Genomic DNA, 20,801 nt, shown 5'->3' on the forward strand with positions numbered 1-20,801 from the left:
CAAGGCATATGCCAATCGAACTGGAAATTGACATCTTGTCATTTGGAAAGGCATTTCTGAAGAAAATGGTGTCAAAGATATCCTTGGTATGAATATCAAATTACCAAACTTTTCTCCAGTTAAAATTTGAGTTTTAATTATGCGAGTGCCGCACCTAGTAACCATCAATCTTGTACTATTACATAGTCCATCTTTCGGTGCAATGTTTCTCAACAATATTATAGGACAACGCACTTTCAACTCTAACTTAAAAGTTGGCAACCCAGGAGGATCCAATGAATTTAAATATTCATTAGGATATCTATTTGTAATGGTAGGATCAATTTCATTATCTTCAGACATTTTATCTGCTGCAAGATAAGTATATAATCTCTCTGGAAAGATATTCAACGCAGTAGTATTAACGTCACTGACATCATCGTTACGCGCAGACAGAATTGTGCATTCAGTTAAAAATGTTGGGGTTGATGTCTCTATCATATTCAATTGTGGATAAACTGTAGAGAGTAATTTATTCAAATCTTGACATTTGTGTATTGTTGATGGAAGGTTAACGATTTCTTGAGGATTGGTCCTAATCTAAAAAAAATGAAATCAATAAAAAAGTAAGTGTAAACACAATTTATTAATTTAAAATAATCTATATAATATAGGTTAAAGTAGTGTTACCTCCATCAAGAAATTTGTAAAATTAGCATTTTCATGACTTTCATGATTCAAGCGCATATTTAAATCCAAAGTCAAGATATATATATGCTTCCATAGAACAGAGTGTCTTAATGATGCATTCACAATTTGCTCACGAACTCCTTTGGGTATAACTGGTAAGATTTGTCGAAAGTCTCCACCAAGAACAACAGTAATACCCCCAAATGGCTTTTCACTATCACAAATATCCCTCAATGTACGATCAACCGCCTCAATACAATGTCTATGTTGCATAGGAACTTTATCCCAAATTATGAGTTTTGTTTCTCTAAATAACTGTAATGATTGTTTGTTAAACCCACAAAGTGAATTTTCCAAGACATCTAATGGGATGGAAAATATTGAATGTGCAGTGCGACCTCCTACCAATAACAATGATGCAATTCCAAACGAAGCCACAGTAACAACGATATGCCCAAGGCTGCGACATTTTAATGCAATCGTATTGTACAAAAATGTTTTCCCTGTTCCAGCACCCCCATTCAGAAAAAAAACAGTTCCTTTATTTTGAAAAACTGAAGACGTGATTGTATTATAAGCATTCCGTTGTCCATTATTGAGACAATCAATAGTAATTTGTGGATCTGCATGTTGTGCCTCACTCTGCAGTTGTTGATGTTCAAATATCAATCGATTACTAACTCTGCACTCCAATTTGCAGTAGGTAGTGGCATGGGTGAGAAGTCAATTAAACTTTTTCCTTATTCATGAAGCATTTGATTCAAAAGATGGAGACCATAATCTTCAATTTGAGCCTCAGTTGGTTTAGAAATGACAAACAATGTACAAATCTTATGTGCAAGATCATCACATATATGCGTTGAAAATTGATTCCATAATGCACATGGATTTAGTGGAGAGCACTGGGTGAGAATAATACTAAACAATCTCCTCAACTGATATCTAGTTTTTATAACTGCAGCCTTTTCAAGCATTATATCCATTCTTCATCATCTTCTAAAAGCCCCCTTGCAACACATGCTAATTTAAATGTATCATGCACAACATTATTGACCGTGCGTAAAGACTGAAACGACTTTGGTCCTTTGACAACGGTTAGTAACAAACGTAGATAAAATCTTTCACCATAATTAGGGCTAGCAAAGTACATTCTACCAATTGCATATCCCATTTCTCTTGATTTCCATCTATTTTCTGACTTAAGCCAAACAAAATGTTGTGGAAATTTTTGATAAGTGAATGGACATTCATCTTCACTGGCAGTACAATATGCAAAGAAGCTAGTAAGAGTTGACATTTGTTGACTAGCTCTAGATTGAATCGTTTGTAATGACTCTTCTGGGTTAAAAACAATACGATGCATTCCAGGTAAATGAAGTGCCAATCGTACAACTGTTGGCATCTCTGCATGCAAAGGATGGCCAAATATTCTCCAAGCAGCTTCTGGAGGTCCAATATACCTTGCATCGAGATATTGTTGAATCTCACTTATCATTCCTAACACCATCGTTGTACGATCATAACCCTTATAAATATACTTATGTATATACTTGACACATCTCATTCCGGCACAAACTTCCACATTTATATGACAGTTGAAAAGTTTTGAAAGATATGCATTGTATGGTACCACATCCCTGTTATCAACTTCTTACCCCCTCACAGTATGTACTTGACCATTATTGTGACGACGATAGATAGGGTATCCATCTTGATCCATAGTTGTTGTTTCTGTGAAAGCTCAAGGGTATCTCTTAGTGCATCTACCATTTTCCATACATGGTGCTTGCGGATTTCGAGCACCACATGGTCCATGTACCATACAACATTTGATAGTTTCAAAAAGTATAGGATCATCTTTTGGGTCTAGAAATTCTGCACAGACCAATTTGTCTACTTGAGCACATGTCCGAATTTTGTCTAGACCCTTGAGAACTAAAAGTGCATGCATATGAGGGAGTCCTCGTTTTTTAAATTCAATTGTAAAAACATGTGCAACTTTATTTCCAAACACTTTATTTGTTTCTATCTCCTTCATCAAACATTTTCTCTTTAACTCAAAAACACGGGCAATTAAATCAGGACGATCAATAGGTTTTTGATATGGTAATAATGCTAAAGTAATTTCTGGCCAATTGGAATTTGCAGTCATGGTAAGAAAAATATCTGGGTGTTTGTTGTATCGTGTGATAGCCATTGAATCTTGAAAGATTTCAAAAATATGTTTAGGACTACCAGTAAATGAAGATGGCAAATCAAATCTTTGACCAATTTGTCCAGGTCATACATAATATGGATCCATATCTGAAACTCTTGGAAAAGCTCAGCCCGAAGTTTCCCTTGATTAAGCTTGTAGTATGTCAATCGATTTTGCTCAGTTGCAGCCCAAGCATCTACCAAAAACTCTTGAACTAGTTTCTCACCTCTCAAAATTGTTGAATACTCTGTGGGTCGTTCAAACAAACGATAACTATAAAAATTTATTTGAGTAAGTCGATCAGTTGAAGGTCGATCATACTGAACATTCCACAATTTTAACTCAGGTTCCCATCCAAGCTCACCATATGGAAATAATAGAACATAATGTAATGGCAAGCATGCTGGGTGACATTCATTAATTTGCATCAACTCATTATTTCCTCGGAAATGTAAGATAATATCTCTCATTCCATTTACCTCTGTTCCATCACCTGGTATTACAATTGCAATCTCATCTGTAGTTGGTAGGTTATACTGACGTCGATTAGTTATTGAATTGTAATGAAGATGCGCAGGTAGATTGTGTCCTGCCGAGTCTAATTGATGTAAAATGGCATGAGCCTGGCGATATTTATCTACAAATGCATTGACTTGTAACAAACTATCTTGAATAGTTTTGAGAACATCCCTTCTCAAGTTAGGATTTCTACGATTACGAATTTCTAAAGCTGAATAAGGGTTATAGATGTACAGCTAAGCATAACTCACATCTTGCCCTGGTTGTGGTTGTAGTGATCCTGTTCGATGTCGCAATTCCCCATGAATTATAAATGATGTAGGGCCTCTTCCACTGAGTACTCTAGGATCAAATGTAGCACCAAGACTTGTAAAAGCATTGGTTGCATTGTACACTCGAGTATAACTTCGAAAGGATTTTGATTGATCATTATTCCCATCATATAATGCCTGAAGTGGTGGAGGGGGTGTAATAAGTAAAGGTAGCCTAATCTTTCCTTCCAAACAGCAAGTTCCGAATAAGGGACGCTTTATAGATGATTTTGTCAATTTTTCATCCATCCAATGTAAGGCTGAACAATAAGGACTTAATTCATCCATTCTGCCAAGATAATGGCGGCAAGAATCTTTGTGTGCCCAGGCGTCAATTGATATACTCGTAGGTAGATCTTCTAATTCATCATCAGTACATAGATCTTGTTGAAGAAATCGATTTATAGGAGTAGACCTACGAATATTTATGTATAAATAAAATTCTGTAAAACAAAACGGTATGAGTAAAATATGTATTTCAAGATTAGACACAGTAGTTTACCGATTCCTTGGTGAAGCTAAAGATGTGCTTGGCATAGAAAACGAACATGTAGAATGATGGGTAACCATTGTTTGTTTTTGTGTCGAATGAGAATCTTCAGTTATTGTTTCCCACTCCAAGCAAGTGCGATCACGATGAATTGGTGTTAAAGAACGTTGTCTTTGTTGAACACATTCTTATAATCCCTCTTGTTCTCGTTGCAAACATTGAAATTCAAAGTATGACTTTTCAATTTTTTCACGCTTTCGCCGTGCCTATTGGGCTAATGCAGCTTTTGATATTACAGTATCATTTTGTGCCTAAAATGAAAATATTTTATCATTGAAGCAAATTATGTGAATATTTTGTGCTTAAAATGAAACTATCTTAATTTTGTTTTCTATTTTATTTGTTTTATACATTTAATAGTGTTATCTTTATTTCTTTCTTTCTTATTTCTTCCCTTTCTATCTTCTTATTTCTTCCCTTTCCCTTTCTTTGTTTTCTATTTTATATATTAAATAAGAATTAAAAACCTATCTTATTTAGTTTCTCCTTTCTTTATATATATTTTCTTTATTCCTTCGTTTCTTTTTTCCTATTCTATTTATATAAATAGCAACTTATGGATGGTACATTATAAATACACATGTATCCATGCAAAATAAAATAAATAAATTTGAAAAACACATACAAATAATAGTAAGTTACAGGAAAACATATTACAATCATTATCATGACCCGAACCCGCCCCTGTGGGTTAAGAACATAACCGGCCAGTAATCATGAGATTACGTACGGCCTCAAACCAAACCAAACGTATTTTAACAGAGTTAATGGGGGCCAAACGGAAGCAATTTAAAACTTTGTCCATAGAGCTATGCTTACATGGCACATCATAACAACCCACACATATGCATATTAATAACCCACAACAAAATATGTACTACATAAGGTTCTGTGCATACAGGATCATATAAGTCTAAGTCAACCCATCACGACTATATACAACAGATGCAAAGCCTTCGCCAACATGACAGAATATAAATACATAACAAAAGGGCGAAGACAGGTCTCGTGCATGAGACACAAGGGCTGACTCTCGCAAAACCTTTGTTGTTCCTCACAGACTTCACTGGGGCCCGGTTTGGACTTCACTTGGCTCACCTACAAGCACATGAATGAGCGTGAGCGAAAGCCCAGTGAATAATATCAATTAAAGAAGCTATACAGACGATATATGGAACAACATGCTTCAAACGACCTTAGGCCCAATTCATATTTCTATTTAACATATATACACAATTTAGGTCTAGTGACTGCGGTTCCAAACAAACTGGCCTTTGGCCCATTCAAACTTTCATTTGTCTCAAAACGGCCTTTGGCCCATTCAGATAACAAAATGGCCTTTGGCACATTCATTCGTTCATGTCAAAATGGCCTTTGGCCCATTCATTCATGGCAAAACGGCCACCGGCCCATTCCTTCATGTCAAAATGGCCTCCGGCCCATTCCTTCATGTCAAAACGGCCTCTGGCCCATCCATTTATGTCAAAACGGCCTCTGGCCCATCCATTCATGCCAAAACGGCCTCCGGCATTCATTCTATTATTCAGATCAGACTGGCCTCTGGCCCACTCATTTGCTATAGCAAACATTGTCCACCAATCGAATCAATGAACTTATAAAACTTACATAGAAATAAGCAATTGGACAACAACATATTTCAGATATCTCTGTTAAGATATTACTCACAGTGATCGATTGGTTGGTTTGCCTTGGAGCTCGACCATGCACATTCCATGAACACAAAAGGGTCACAAACAATTCAATCCGTTCTAAATTCACATTTTCCTCTTTAGGCTTCATTCTTATTCTTTTAACTCAATTACAATGCTCAATGCATGCATAAGAGTACTTAAAAGTGAAAGAGGACAGAAAACGAAACTCATAATGCCTTTTCAAAATTTCAGAAAACAGGGTCCCCGCTCGAGCGTGGACTTCCCCACTCGAATGGACCTATGAGGTCTGCAAAAGTGTTGGATGCATCAAAATTATGCTCGAGCGTAAAGTCTGGCGCTCGAGCTGAAGGTCTCTCTACATAGCTCCCCGCTCGAGCGGACATCCAAGTCTGCAAAAATACTAGGAGCACGAAATTCACGCTCGAGTGGCGATTTACCTGCTCGAGCAGACATCAAATTTTCTGGGTTTTCCGGAACATGTTCTTGAGCTCCAATTCGACATTCAATGGTTCTACATGCATGCTTTTGGCTCAAACTTCACATAATCATATACTAACATGGTACCAACACCAAATTACAACACAATGGAGCTCAATTTCACAAATTAATCACATGCATGTCCCAATTTACACCAAATTCACTTTCAACATAACAATTTCATGCATTCAAGCTCATACTTCTTATGAATGGTACATGCATGTGAGATATAACTTCCATTTCAACTCAAATTGTACAAATGGTGGTCACAAGCATGGATTCTAGCCACAATTCTACATGGATCATATTTTTCATGCTCAACTATACAAATTCATGGCTATTATGCACATGCATGCATTCCATGACTTCAAATACAACAAAATCAACTCAATTCATGTTAACTCTTACTTTTGATCAGCCAACTAGCTTGAATACACAAAATCACAAGTTCAAACTTATAAACCAAGGGGTGATTACTCACCTAGGAGCTTAATCCGTACAAGTTATGGTAAATTCTTGAGTGTGCCTTCAAGATCACCAAGCTTTGAGGCCAAAACTCTAATTTCCCCACCCTCTGTCTCTCTAGCCAACCCTCTCCTTTTCCTTAGAGTTTATAATCAGCCAAGTCAAGCTAAAGAAGAGAAATTGAGTGTGTAGTGCTCATATAAAAGCCCCTCTTGTTATATTATTTGAATATATAATAATATAGCACTAATTCACTAATTAAATCAATTTAATCTGATCCGAATCAATTTCCAATTAAATTTCACCGTAGGCTCTAAAAATTACGCTAATCACAATGGCGTAATCAGTTTCGGGTTTCGTGGCCGATAAGGCCTTCAAATTAATTTTCAAAGCAGCTAATCAAACAGATATTCCTACGGTGAACAGATAGAAATTCAAAACCACATATTTTCACATAATGGCACACAAAATCATATCAAACACATAATCACATTCATGTTAAGGACCAATTAATATATTACGGAACATGGATATCACAGTCTTCCCCCCTTTAGGAAGTTTGGTCCTCCAAACTTATTTTACTTTCGTTGGGAAACAAATGTGGATAGCGTAGTCGCATTTCCTCCTCTTTTTCCCACGTGTCATCCGTCCCATAGTGTTCTTTCCATTCAACTTTCACCATTGGGATGGACTTGTTTCTCAGTTGCTTCACTTGCCGGTCAACAATTCGTTCCGGCTATTCAGCGTACTCTATATTTTCATCCAAAGCTACCCGGTGATAATCAATCACATGGAACGGGTCTCAGAGATAACCCCTCAACATCGACACATGAAACACATTATGGATTTGCTCGAATCCCGATGGTAAAGCAACTCTGTAGGCCACTGGGCCAAGCCTTTCCAGAATCTGAAACGGCCCAATGTAGCGGGGCGACAGCTTGCCCTTCTTTCCAAACCTGACTTGGCCTTTCATTGGGGACACACGAATAAACACATGGTCACCAACCTCATACTCAAGAGGTCTTCTCCGAACATTTGCATAATTCTTTTGTCGGTCCTGAGTTGTTTTGAGCCTTTGCCGAATAATCTTGATTTCTCAGAAGTGTCTTGCACAATTTCAGGCCCAAGTAAAGCTCTATCCACAACTCTTGTCCAACAAATAGGTGATATACACCTTCTACCATACAAAGCCTCATATGGTGCCATATTGATGCTGGAGTGGAAGCTGTTATTATAAGCAAATTCCGCAAGTGGCAAATAGTCTTCCCAACTCCCCTGAAAGTCCAAAGCACACATCCGAAGCATATCTTCCAAAGTCTGTATTGTTCTTTCTAATTACCCATCGGTCTGTGGATGGAATGCAGTACTAAATCTTAGTTCTGTCCCCATAGCTTCCTATAAACTCTTTCACAATCTAGATACAAATTTCGGATCTCTATCCGACACAATGGATACCGGAACTCCGTGTAAGCGGACAATCTTATCAACATAAGTGGTAGCCAGTCTATAAGCATTAAACGTGGTTCTAACTGGTATAAAATGTGCAAATTTAGTCAGTCTATCAACTACAACCCAAATAGAATCTATACCTCGAGAAATCCGAGGTAGGCCAACAACGAAATCCATAGTCACATGCTCCCACTTCTATTCAGGAATAGGGAGAGGTTGAAGTAGACCGCCTGGTTTCTAATGTTCAGCTTTGACTTACTGACATTGAAGACACTTGGACACATATTCTATGATCTCTTTCTTCATTTTAGGCCACCAATAGGTTTGTTTCAAATCCCGATACATTTTATTATTACCCGGATGCATAGAAAATATGGATCTGTTGGCTTCATCTAAAACCCTCTTCTTTAGTTTCGGAATATCTAGGACGCACATTCTGTTCCGAAATCTCAACACTGCATTCTCAATGCCAAACTCTGCTTTCGGACTTGTCTCAAATTCATCAATCACTTTCTTAAGGAATTCATCCTCTTTCTGCTTCTGCTTGATCTCGTCAATGATTGCCGGCTCGACTGTAATAGCGGCTATCAGTCCGCCCTGTTTACATGTTACCACTTCAATTTCAGATTTTTCAAAATCTTGCAAGATCTCTTTTTGTTCAGTAAGCAAACAAGCCATACTCCCCGTTGATTTTCTACTCAAGGCGTCAGCAACTGTATTAGCTTTCCCGGGGTGATACTGAATCTCCAGATCATAATCATTTATCAATTCCAGCCATCTCCTCTGCCGCATATTCAACTCTTTCTATGTGAAAAAGTTTTTCAAAGTTTTGTGATCTGTGTAGACTTCACACTTTGCTCCATACAGATAATGCCGCCAGATTTTCAAAGCAAAAACAACTGCGGCCAATTCTAAGTCATGCGTTGGATAATTCTTCTCGTGTGGCCTTAACTGTCGGGAGGCGTAAGCAATAACTTTTCCATTCTGCATTAACACACAACCCAAACCTTTATAAGACGCATCACTAAAAATTACAAAATTCTCCGTACATGAAGGTAGTGTCAAAATTGGTGCAGTGGTCAATCTTGTTTTCAGTTCATGAAAGGCAGCTTCTCTATCGTCATTCCATTCAAATGATTGCCCTTTGCGTGTCAACTGGGTAAGAGATACAACTATCTTTGAAAAGTTTTTCACGAACCTCCTGTAATACCCTGCTAAGCCCATGAAGCTGCGGACTTCTGTCACATTTGTCGGTGTAGGCCAATTCACAATTGCCTCTATTTTCTGCGGATCCACTGAAATTCCTTCTTTGTTGATCACATGCCCTAAGAAAACAACTTCATCCAATCAAAACTCACATTTCTTTAGCTTAGCAAATAATTTCCTTTCCCGAAGTACTTGTAGGACAGTTCTCAAATGATGTTCATGTTCAAGTCTATCTTTAGAATATATCAAAATGTCATCAATAAAAACCATAACGAATTCGTCAAGGTAGGTTTTAAAAATTCGATTCATTAAGTCCATAAATGCTGCCGGAGCATTAGTCACTCCAAATGGCATAACAAGAAACTCAAAATGTCCATACCTCGTTCTGAATACGATTTTCTCAACATCTTCTGCCTTTACTTTCAATTGATGATACCCGGATCTCAAATCAATCTTGAAAAACACTTGTGATCCCTGCAACTGGTCAAATAAGTCATCAATACGGGGTAGGGGATATTTGTTTTTTATTGTTGCCTTGTTCAATTCCCGATAATTGATACACAAGCGTAGGGTTCCATCTTTCTTTTTCACAAACAGTACTAGTGCACCCCAAGGTGAAGTGCTAGGTCGGATAAACCCCTTGTCAAGCAGGTCTTGCAACTGTTCTTTCATTTCTTTCAGTTCGGCAGTAGCCATTCTGTAGAGAGTTTTAGAAATGGGCTGGGTGCCTGGCACAGTTTTAATAGTAAACTCTATCTCCCTGTCTACCAATTCCCCTGGTAATTCATTTGGAAACACATCTGGAAATTCTCTAACAATAAGGATATCATTCAATTCAACATTCACAGATTGTTCAGACAACACATAGCACAAATAACCCTGACACCCTTTCCTGATCAGTTTGCATGCTTTCAGTGCAAATATCAAATAAGGTGGACGCACTACCCCATTATCCACAAACACAATCTCTTTATGTTCCGGTGGTTTAAACACAACCCATTTTGTCACACAATCAATGGTGGCACAATATTTGGTCAACCAATCCATGCCCAAAATTACATCAAAATGTCTAAAATTCACGGGCAACAAATCCACATATAGGATAGCATCCTCAACACGCATATCACAAAACCGGTATATAGATTCACACAATACAGATTTCTCAGATGGAGCAGACACACATAGCAGATATGGCAGTAATTCTAAGGGTCTATTCAGTCTAGATGCAAATGCATATGTCACAAAAGAGTGTGTGAATCTGGAGTCAATTAACACAAAAGCATCCTGATTACATATAGAAATAATACCTGAGACAACTGCATTGGCATTCCGTGTATCGCCCGGAACAAGCGCAAAAACTCTCCCTTGTTTCACGGTATCCCTAGTGATGGCAAGTCTCATAGTATTTCCCAACTTCGGGATTGATGCAGTTGAGCTAGCAGCTAGCTTTCCACCCTTCTGATTACAATCTCGGGCCATATGCCCTTGTTTTCCACATTTGAAACAGGCTCCTGACACACGGTAAGAAACTCCACGGTGCTTTCTGCTACAAATATTGCACATGGGAGCTGTGTCTCGGGAAGAATTCGAAGTATTTGAGGAGCCCGTGTTTTGCTTTTTCGAAAATTTCTTCTTTAAGAAGAAGCCTTGCCTTTTGTTGCCTTTCCAGTCAGTTGTAGACTTAGTCTGTCTAGCTATGTTAGCTTCTGATATAATTGCCCTGTCTAGCACCCCAATGTAGGTCTCCAGCTTCATGACATTCACTCTTTCTAAAATGTCACTTCGAAGTCCACCTTCAAAATGTCTCGTCTTCTTATAGTCAATATCAATTACATGTGGTGCAAACCTAGCCAATTCAGTGAATTTGGCCTCATACTCAGCTACAGTCATGCTGTCTTGCCTAAGTTCCATGAACTCTGCTATTTTCCTATCCCGAACACATTGTGGGAAGTATTTGTCATAGAAAATTTTAAAAAATTTCACCCAGTCAACATCCTTGTGATTTTTTTGCATTAACATCCACCATCTTCTTGCCTCGTCTTCTAGCATAAAAGTGGCTAGAAGCACTTTCTGTGTCTCCGAGTAGGGGAACACTTCAAACAATTTTTCAATGCCGAGAACCCATGCCTCGGCTTTTAACGGATCTAATCCACCATGGAACTGTGGTGGTTTCATCTTTTTTAATTCTTTGGTGAGAGCTATTATCCGGTCATCATTCTGATTATCTGGCACGGGTGGTGCTGGAGGTGGGGGTAGCGGATGTGGTTGCTGCCATGGTTGTTGCCACTCCTGTTGCTGTCTCAAAGTTTCTGCCATTTCCTGTATCAGTCTTTCCATTCTGTCTATTTTGGGAGTAGAGGACTTCTCTATCTCATCACCTCTTATTCTCACCATCTGATTAGACTTACATCATACTTTATTCAAAAGATACACAAGTATGCATTTACTAGGAAGCACACATATTCAAACAATTTCAATACAAGCAATTCACAAACTTATAGCACATAATTGTTCAAATCAAAACACTTAAGCATATTCTTGATGCTTTCAAATTCCCATTTATCACATGAATGCATCCTAGATCTTTTCTAGACGCCTATTGCTCTTTTGGACAAGTGTGTGAGTTATTAACTCGTGCTCTGATACCACTCTGTCATGACCCGAACCCGCCCCCGTGGGTTAAGGACATAACCGGCTAGTAATCATGAGATTACCTAGGGCCTCAAACCAAATCAAATGTATTTTAACAGAGTTAATGGGGGCCAAACGGAAGCAATTTAAAACTTTGTCCATAGAGCTGTGCTTACATGGCACATCATAATAACCCATACATATGCATATTAATAACTCACAACAAAATATGTACTACATAAGGTTCTGTACATATAGGATCATATAAGTCTAAGTCAACCCATCACGACCATATACAATAGATGCAAAGCCTTCGCCAACATGACAGAATATAAATACATAACAAAAGGGCGAAGACGGGTCTCATGCGTGAGACACAAAGGCTGACTCTTGCAAAACCTTTGTTGTTCCTCACAGACTTCACTGGGGCCCGGTTTGGACTTCACTTGGCTTACCTACAAACACATGAATGAGCGTGAGCGAAAACCCAGTGAATAATATCAATTAAAGAAGCTATACAGACGATATATGGAACAACATGCTTCAAACGGCCTTAAGCCCAATTCATATTTCTATTTAACATATATACACAATTTAGGTCTAGTGACTGCGGTTCCAAACAAATTGGCCTTTGGCCCATTCAAACTTTCATTTGTGTCAAAACGGCCTTTGGCCCATTCAGATAACAAAATGGCCTTTGGTCCATTCATTCGTTCATGTCAAAACGGCCTCCGGCCCATTCATTCATGTCAAAACGGCCTCCGGCCCACTCTTTCATGTCAAAATGGCCTCTGGCCCATCCATTCATGCCAAAACGACCTCCGGTCCATTCATTCTATTATTCAGATCAGACTGGCCTCTGGCCCATTTATTTGGTATAGCAAACATTGTCCACCAATTGAATCAATGAACTTATGAAATTTACATAGAAGTAAGCAATTGGACAACAACATATTTCGGATATCTCTGTTAAAACATTACTCACAGTAATCAGTTGGTTGGTTTGCCCTAGAGCTCGACCCTACACATTCCATGAACACAAAAGGGTCACAAACAATTCAATCCATTCTAAATTCACATTTTCCTCTTTAGGCTTCATTCTTATCCTTTTAACTCAATTACAATGCTCAATGCATGCCTAAGAGTACTTAGAAGTGAAAGAGGACGGAAAATAAAAGTCATAATGCCTTTTCAAAATTTCAGAAAATAGGGTCCTCGCTCGAGCAGACCCATGAGGTCTGCAAAAGTGTTGGATGCATCAAAATTACTCTCGAGCGTGAAGTCTGGCGCTCGAGCTGAAGGTCTGTCTACATAGCTCCCCGCTCGAGCGTGAACTTCCCCGCTCGAGCGGACATCAAAGTCTGCAAAAATACTGGGAGCACGAAATTCACGCTCGAGCGGCGGTTTACCCGCTCCAGCGGACATCAAATTTTCTGGGTTTTCCAGAAAATGTTCTTGAGCTCCAATTCGACATTCAATGGTTCTACATGCATGCTTTTGGCTCAAAACTTCACATAATCATATACTAACATGGTACCAACACCAAATTACAACACAATGGAGCTCAATTTCACAAATTAATCACATGCATGTCCCAATCTACACCAAATTCACTTTCAACATAACAATTTCATGCATTCAAGCTCATACTTCTTTTGAATGGTACATGCATGTGAGATATAACTTCCATTTCAACTCAAATTGTACAAATGGTGGTCACAAGCATGGATTCCAGCCACAATTCTACATGGATCATATTTTTCATGCTCAACTATACAAATTCATGGCTATTATGCACATGCATGTATTCCATGACTTCAAATACAAAAAAATCAACTCAATTCCTGTTAACTCTTACTCTTGATCACCCAACTAGCTTGAATACACAAAATCACAAGTTCAAACTTATGAACCAAGGGGTGATTACTCACCTAGGAGCTTAATCGTTACAAGTTATGGTAAATTCTTTAGTGTACCTTCAAGATCACCAAGCTTTGAAGCCAAAACTCCAATTTCCTTTACCCTCTCTCTCTCTAGCCAACCCTCTCCCTTTCCTTAGAGTTTATAATCAGCCAAGTCAAGCTAAAGAAGAGAAATTGAGTGTGTAGTGCTCATATAAAAGCCCCTCTTGTTATATTATTTTAATATATAATAATATAGCACTAATTCACTAATTAAATCAATTTAATCTGATCCGAATCAATTTTCAATTAAATTTCGCCGTAGGATCAAAAATTTATACTAATCACAATAGCGCAATCAGTTTCGAGTTTCGTGGCCGATAAGGCCTTCAAATTAATTTCCAAAGCAGCTAATCTATCACGACCCAAACCCGCCCCTATAGGTTTAGTATCGTAACCGGCCAGTAATCCTGGGATTACTGAAGGCCTCTAAGATAGATTAACATAATATTAGGGGCTAGCAGAAGCAAATAACAACATACAACGTCCGTTGAGCTGTGCAGACTTATATGAGACAGAAAAATTTTAAACTATTTATATACATATATACACATCAACTTTAAGTCATCCTATATATACAGATTAGACAAAAAGAGACTTAGCCCTATTTACAAAAATACACCAGACTTGATTAACCAAACAAGAAAACAGAACTTAAACTTTACAACACTTAGCGACAATCACTTGACATATCCGGAACCTCCACGGGAGGCACATGGGTTGGCTAACAAAACAGATTCTAGGCAAATGCCTCTAAGCCTAGTCGCGCGCCTGATCACCTACATATATAAATAATACAGTGAGCTAGAGCCCAGTGAATAATAATAGAGTAAAGGGTTTTAATGAATAATGTCCATTACAGAGTCATAAATCAGATTCTTATGCATATTCAGATTCCAAATCAGAAACAGATTCATATACATATTCATAATCATTTCCATATTTAGGTTTTTCGCATAAGCATACGTGGTACATCCAATAGCGTTAACATATCTGATGACCCATAAAAGGACCTGATGACCCATGAAGGGACCTGATGTCCCATAAGGGACAGCCCTGAAGGCATTTTGATGACTCATGTGTACAGAGATGTTCTGATGACCCATAAAGGGACCTGATGACCCATAAAGGGACCTGATGACCCAGAAGGGACGCATATCATGTGATGCTAAGGATGCCACGGTTAACTTTCAAAATCTTGGACAATCATTTATTCGTTTCAAACATATCATAGCATTTCCAAGAATCAATCATTTCGTATCATAATATTCCAAAAATACATAACATTGAACATAACTTTACAAAGTTACTACTCACAGATGGCTGCAGAAGCAAATCAGACAGACTGGACATATCAGATAAATCAGGCAGACAATGACGTGTGACCTACACAAGCACATAACATATACACATTGAAATACAATATTACTCCCTTAGTCAAACTTGACTTTTCTAGTCTTTTTCTGTCTAAATAGGCCGAAGTTCTAGTACACTTATTCTTTCTCATTCAAATAGACCGGGTTCTTATTTCACATATTCTTTCATTACTAAGCCATTCTTTTCCAAACATATTGATATTTTACTTGGCTTCTTAAACAATTACCACTAGATCAATGATTCATTCTTTAACTAACTAATTTATGTTAATTGGTAGCTTATTAATCTTTATTGAATCATAAATCATGTCTAGAATGCCTTGGAAAGAGATGAGAATAAAAATGTGAACTAAATGCAATTTCTCAAAATATGCTGAAAATGGGTCTCCGCTCGAGCGCCACTTTGGTCGCTCGAGCGGACTGCAAAATTTGAAAACTACTGGGAGCTCGATTTTCACGCTCAAGCGGACAACACAAATTTTGAAATTCCAAAATTGAAATTGAAGTTCAAATTCGGTATTCAAAGCCTCAAAACATGTACTTTAGTATACAAACATGGAAAACCATTGTATAATTAAATAAACACTTTCAATTAGAAATCATTCATTCAAAATCGTGCTTCAATTGTCCAAATTTAGTTTCAACTCATCTTCTCCATGTCAAACCCAATTTCAAGCCCACAATTTTAAAATACGAATTAAACTTTCAAAACTCTTGAAAAATTCATAATGTTCGTTCAATTGGAACTCAATTTCATGTTAGGACAAATAAATTCCACCCAAAGTAATTAATTTCTAAATTAATTTTCATACATTTGATCATAGCTTCTTATAAATTTTCCAACTAATTTCCATAATCTTAAACTTAACTTAATTTGTAACCTTAGCTTAATTCATAATCAAAATATGTTTGATTTAAATAAAATCTTAAATCACACTACATGCATGAATTAAAAATCTAATTATAAAATCAAAACTTTAACTAGCATTAGGATTAATTCTAATTTTCCATAAACTTGATGTTCATAAAACATTTTCTTTTTCTCTTCAAAATATGAGATTGAATTAATCCAAATCCTTCAAAATCCATGATGTATGTATCAATAGAGTACTAAACTAGTAAAATTTATTCATGCATGTAACAAATAGAACTTAATCTCATGCAAGGTTACAAAATTAGAGTCAAAATAATTGGTTACTAATTTAATTTCCATAAATTGAACATAACTCCATTTATTCATCATCTTGCTAACTTCATCTATTTATATGAAATTGAACCCAAGTTTAACAAATTTAAGAAATCAATAATTCATACTCTTGGTCCTAACTTGATTTTACATGCAAATCCAAATTTAATCTCATAAGTCTTTTTTTTTTTACACATGAATTAAATCTAAAATTTTGAAATTCTAACATGCATGTAGGGATGAACCTCAAATTTATGAAGAATAATAAAAATCAAACTCAAACTAATTAATTTCTAAATTAATTTTCATAATCATGAATCTAATTTAATTCCATCATCTTCTTGCTAATTTCTTTCCAATTACATGAAATTGAACCAAAATCCCTTTTGATTTCAAGTATTAGGTGTAGAAGAATTAAACAAAAAATTTACCTCACCTTGTTAAATTTTTGAGCTCTCTCTCAATCTTTTATTTTTCCTTAGGCTTTCTTTTCCTCATTTCTCCTTTGCTTTCTTAGTTGTTCATCTTGCATTTCACTCTCCGGCAACTCTTTTCCAGGTGAGTTCTCTCTCTCTCTCTCCCGGTTTTCTTTCTTCCTCGGTTTTCATCCCTTTTTCTTTTTGAGCTCATTGACTCTTTCATCACATTATCCATAATACTCACATCCCCTGTTTTTGGCCTCATTACACGTGCACACACACACTCTCATAGCACTTCCAGCACAACACTAACATGCGCATACCCACAGAATTTTCTTTGTACACCCACGCCCAAATACACCCTCAAATCTAGATTGTTTCATAAGACAATTTATGCTTAGGATTTATTTAATTAAGCAACACTTAGTCTTAATAAATTTCAATTAGCACATCATTAAATTAATTATAACAAATCATAGATTTCTCATAATTTAATTAATCTAATTGATTTCCATTAGAGCCTAATTAATTATATTTAATTTTATTAATCCGAATCAGATTTTTAGTCAGACTCCCAAAAGGCCCCAAATATTGAATTAAATTTATTATCATTATCAATTTTGATCTCCCAAATCATCTAGGCCTTCAATTTCTGATCAGACTCAAATTTTCATCAATAAATTACATCTTCAAATTGGGCACATCATAATTAAATTTAATTTATAATAACCACAATTCTCAATCCTCGTGACTTAATCAACTCCAATTAGGACCTAATTAATCGAATCTCAACTTCACTAAATTGAATAGAATATTTAATTAAACTCCCAAATGAGCCCGTAATTAAAATTAGATTGATTCAACTTCTTAACTTCACTTCTTTAAGCCATTCGGACCCGTAATTTCTAATTTCAAAATAACTCTTTAATAGAATCATATACGAGTCGGATCCCACAAGTCCCATAAATCTCAAATTAAATTATAATACTGGGCAATTAATTTCAAATCCTCGTGATTAATCAAGTACTAATCATTATACATGATGGGGTCGTTACATAATCAAACAGATATTCCTGCGGTGAACAAATAGAAATTCAAAACCACATATTTTCACATAATGGCACACAAAATCATATCAAACACATAATCACATTCATGTTAAGGACCAATTAACACATTACGGAATAGGGATATCACAATCATTCTACAAAAACAACATAAAACAATAAATTCATTTTATACACTCATATCTTTTAACTATTTAAAATTTTGATTAGTTTTGCATCATATTTTTAAAAAAGAATATATACCACTTGGCATGCATTTGTCATTCTCTTGCCGGAAGCAGCCATCTTTTCTTTTCCTTTAGACATTGGGTTGACCTTTTTTTTTTTGTTTTGCCGAACAAATATAAATAAAACATTCAAAAGATTAAAAAAATCTTATATAAATAAAATACATACAATGTTTGACTTGATTTTGTACTTACCGTACGAACACGGATAACATTAAGGTTGTGCTCATCACGGATGACCGCACCAACATTTCTAGATGAAGTTATAGGAGGAGGCCTACAGAAATAGATTGTAAACAAATTAAAATCTATATAATAAAGTGGTAATAGTAAGAGTAAAAAATTCAAGATTGTCTTGGGTTAATACATTCCTTCGATCTTTCTCTTTCTCTTTCTCGTTCTCGTCGCAGGCATTGTCCCAATTGGTGTGCAGAACATGACATTTGATTTTTTTTAACGTTCTCGCCGTGCACGTTGGGCCAATGCAATTTTTGATAACACATTATCATTGTGTGCCTAAAATGAGAATATTATATAAGAAGGTGCATAAAATGTGAAGATTAACTAACTTGCTTCCCTTTCATCATGCATTTTTTCTTCCTTTTAACTAACTTTTCGTCTTCACTTGGTTAAGTTGTTAATTATATAAGAACTAATGCATGTATTGATAAAATTTAAAAAGGGAGAGAAAAATAATTTGAAAACACATTAAGCACACAAAACTGCAAACTCACTATGCACACACTTATTGGTTTAAAGACACTACCCATCTCTTTACAAAATGTATGTTGAAAAGGTAAATATTAGATCATTGGGTACGTAAAATGTGAATATTAGCGTGTAATGTCTTGTACTTTCCTTTTCACTCTTCTTGTTGTTTCTGTTATATTAAAATGCATTTTTGTTTTTTTCTTCTCTCCTTAAAAACTTCTTATAAGAAAAATAAAAATTAAAAAAAATTATATTATATAGTTTCCTTTTCATCACATATTTGTTCTTTTTGCTTATTTTCCTTTTTTGTTTTCTTCTATTATATTTTTATTATGCTATGTTGTAGATGCAACATATTATACAAATGCATCATATTTTTATCATACAAATAGACAAACATATTAAAAATCCAAATTAATGTTCATACAAATGCATTAGCATGTTGTACAAATGCTTACTTTAACATACTTCAGAAAAACATTTCACATTCAATAAAAAGAATTGAATAAATTTTTGAAAAAGAATCTTTTGAAAAATGTACATAAAAAAAGAGTATATGACACTATGTAATTCCTAAAAAAATCTATATAATATTCGGAAAAAAAAACTTTTAAAAATTATTGAGAAACCATACCATGGGATGTACATTTTCCTTTCCTTTGCCATAACTTTTTTTGTTTTCTTTGATATTGCTTTGTCTTTTTCCTTTGCCTTTGCTTTTAAAAAATAAGCAGAATATATTTATAAATTATTTTTGAAATAATAAGAAAATACATGTCCAATGTTCAAGTAACTTTTAGGCTTACCTCTTGAATGCGAATAATATTAAGGTCACGCTCATCGCGAATAACAACATTAACATTTCTTTCTTGAAGAAATCGAACCTATACATACAAAAGCTTTAGAGTGATAAATAAAACTTTATACACATAAACAAGAAAATTAGTAAAGAAAGGTGATATTACGGTTCGGTGTAAGTCCCCATCCACCTATAAAGTATGAGGAAAAAAAATAATTAGAATAGTAATATTGTCCATAACTGTTGTACTTCAATTTATAAGAGAGGTACTTAAATTTATATTAAGAGAAAAAAGAAGAAAAAAAACAAACTTGACCAAAAATAGTGATATTGTTCATAACTGTTGTACTTCAACCTAAAAATGTTTGGTTATATAATTTTAGACACAAAGAAACAAAAAATTAACAATAATAAAAGTTAACATGGATTTCATTGGCAATAATAAAAGTTAACATGTTATTTCCAAATCTGTTGCTACCAAATCAAATAATAAAATTCAAAATTTTATTTAAATAAATAACTGCCATGAATAGAAAATACTTAACGGGTTACAATCAAGAGGAGAAGAAATAAATAAAAATATAAATTTCTAAGAAAAAGAAAAAGGCCAACCCAAGTTTAGAATAGATGTATTTTAACAATCACATTAAAATGATAAAATTAAAATCGGAGTATAACAATTGTCCAAAGTTGAACTATTCTCTTTTCTAACTGACTTCAATTTTATAGAGATGAAATTAAAACCAAAATCAAAACCCGTTATAATCATAATAACAAATTTATGCCAAAAAAAATAATTCAACAGATACCAAAGACACGTGCCTTCTCTGTTTAGAATGGTACAATCTTTTTTTTAAAAAAAATTTTATAACAAAATGTTAAATACATTTTTTTGGGTTAAGTTAAAT

At 35.6% G+C, this 20,801-nt stretch overlaps 2 protein-coding genes across 3 annotated transcripts; both read right to left on the minus strand.

Annotated features, from left to right (window-relative positions):
* Positions 1-654: 654 nt before the first annotated feature.
* Positions 655-2,176, minus strand: LOC145793491 (ATP-dependent DNA helicase PIF1-like). Its single transcript, XM_082876331.1, has 2 exons — positions 1,724-2,176; positions 655-1,311 (listed from the first exon to the last, which is right to left on the minus strand). The coding sequence occupies exons 1-2, from the start codon at positions 2,174-2,176 to the stop codon at positions 655-657; spliced, it is 1,110 nt and encodes a 369-aa protein (XP_082732457.1).
* Positions 2,177-4,897: 2,721 nt separating this feature from the next.
* On the minus strand, positions 4,898-20,259 carry LOC114305589 (uncharacterized). 2 transcript variants are annotated; one of them, XR_014332751.1, is made up of 6 exons: positions 20,205-20,259; positions 20,060-20,083; positions 19,901-19,978; positions 19,729-19,810; positions 18,579-18,899; positions 4,898-5,344 (listed from the first exon to the last, which is right to left on the minus strand). XR_014332751.1 is itself a non-coding variant. In XM_082874413.1 (6 exons), exons 1-5 carry the CDS (start codon positions 20,229-20,231, stop codon positions 18,728-18,730), a joined length of 378 nt encoding a protein of 125 aa, XP_082730539.1. In that variant the 5' UTR covers positions 20,232-20,259; the 3' UTR covers positions 4,898-5,344; positions 18,579-18,727. The 2 variants fall into 2 exon arrangements, 1 of the variants encoding a protein (XP_082730539.1); XM_082874413.1 differs by having other exon boundaries at positions 19,729-19,805.
* Between the last annotated feature and the right edge of the window lie 542 nt (positions 20,260-20,801).

The sequence above is a fragment of the Camellia sinensis genome, chromosome 6, assembly GCF_055761805.1.
Source record: "Camellia sinensis isolate YWXY chromosome 6, ASM5576180v1, whole genome shotgun sequence".
In the NCBI taxonomy this organism is placed as follows: domain Eukaryota; kingdom Viridiplantae; phylum Streptophyta; class Magnoliopsida; order Ericales; family Theaceae; genus Camellia; species Camellia sinensis.

Excerpts from the sequence above, each read along its gene's own strand:
- LOC145793491 (XM_082876331.1), bottom strand. The coding sequence starts at position 2,176 with ATGGTGTTAGGAATGATAAGTGAGATTCAACAATATCTCGATGCAAGG. Across the intron at positions 1,312-1,723 it reads CGTTTCAGTCTTTACGCACG|AGTGAGGCACAACATGCAGA; the intron begins GTCAATAATGTT and ends CAACAACTGCAG.
- LOC114305589 (XM_082874413.1), bottom strand. The coding sequence starts at position 20,231 with ATGAACAATATCACTATTTTTGGTCAA. Across the intron at positions 20,084-20,204 it reads ATATCACTATTTTTGGTCAA|GTGGATGGGGACTTACACCG; the intron begins GTTTGTTTTTTT and ends CATACTTTATAG. Across the intron at positions 19,979-20,059 it reads ATGGGGACTTACACCGAACC|GTTCGATTTCTTCAAGAAAG; the intron begins GTAATATCACCT and ends TTGTATGTATAG.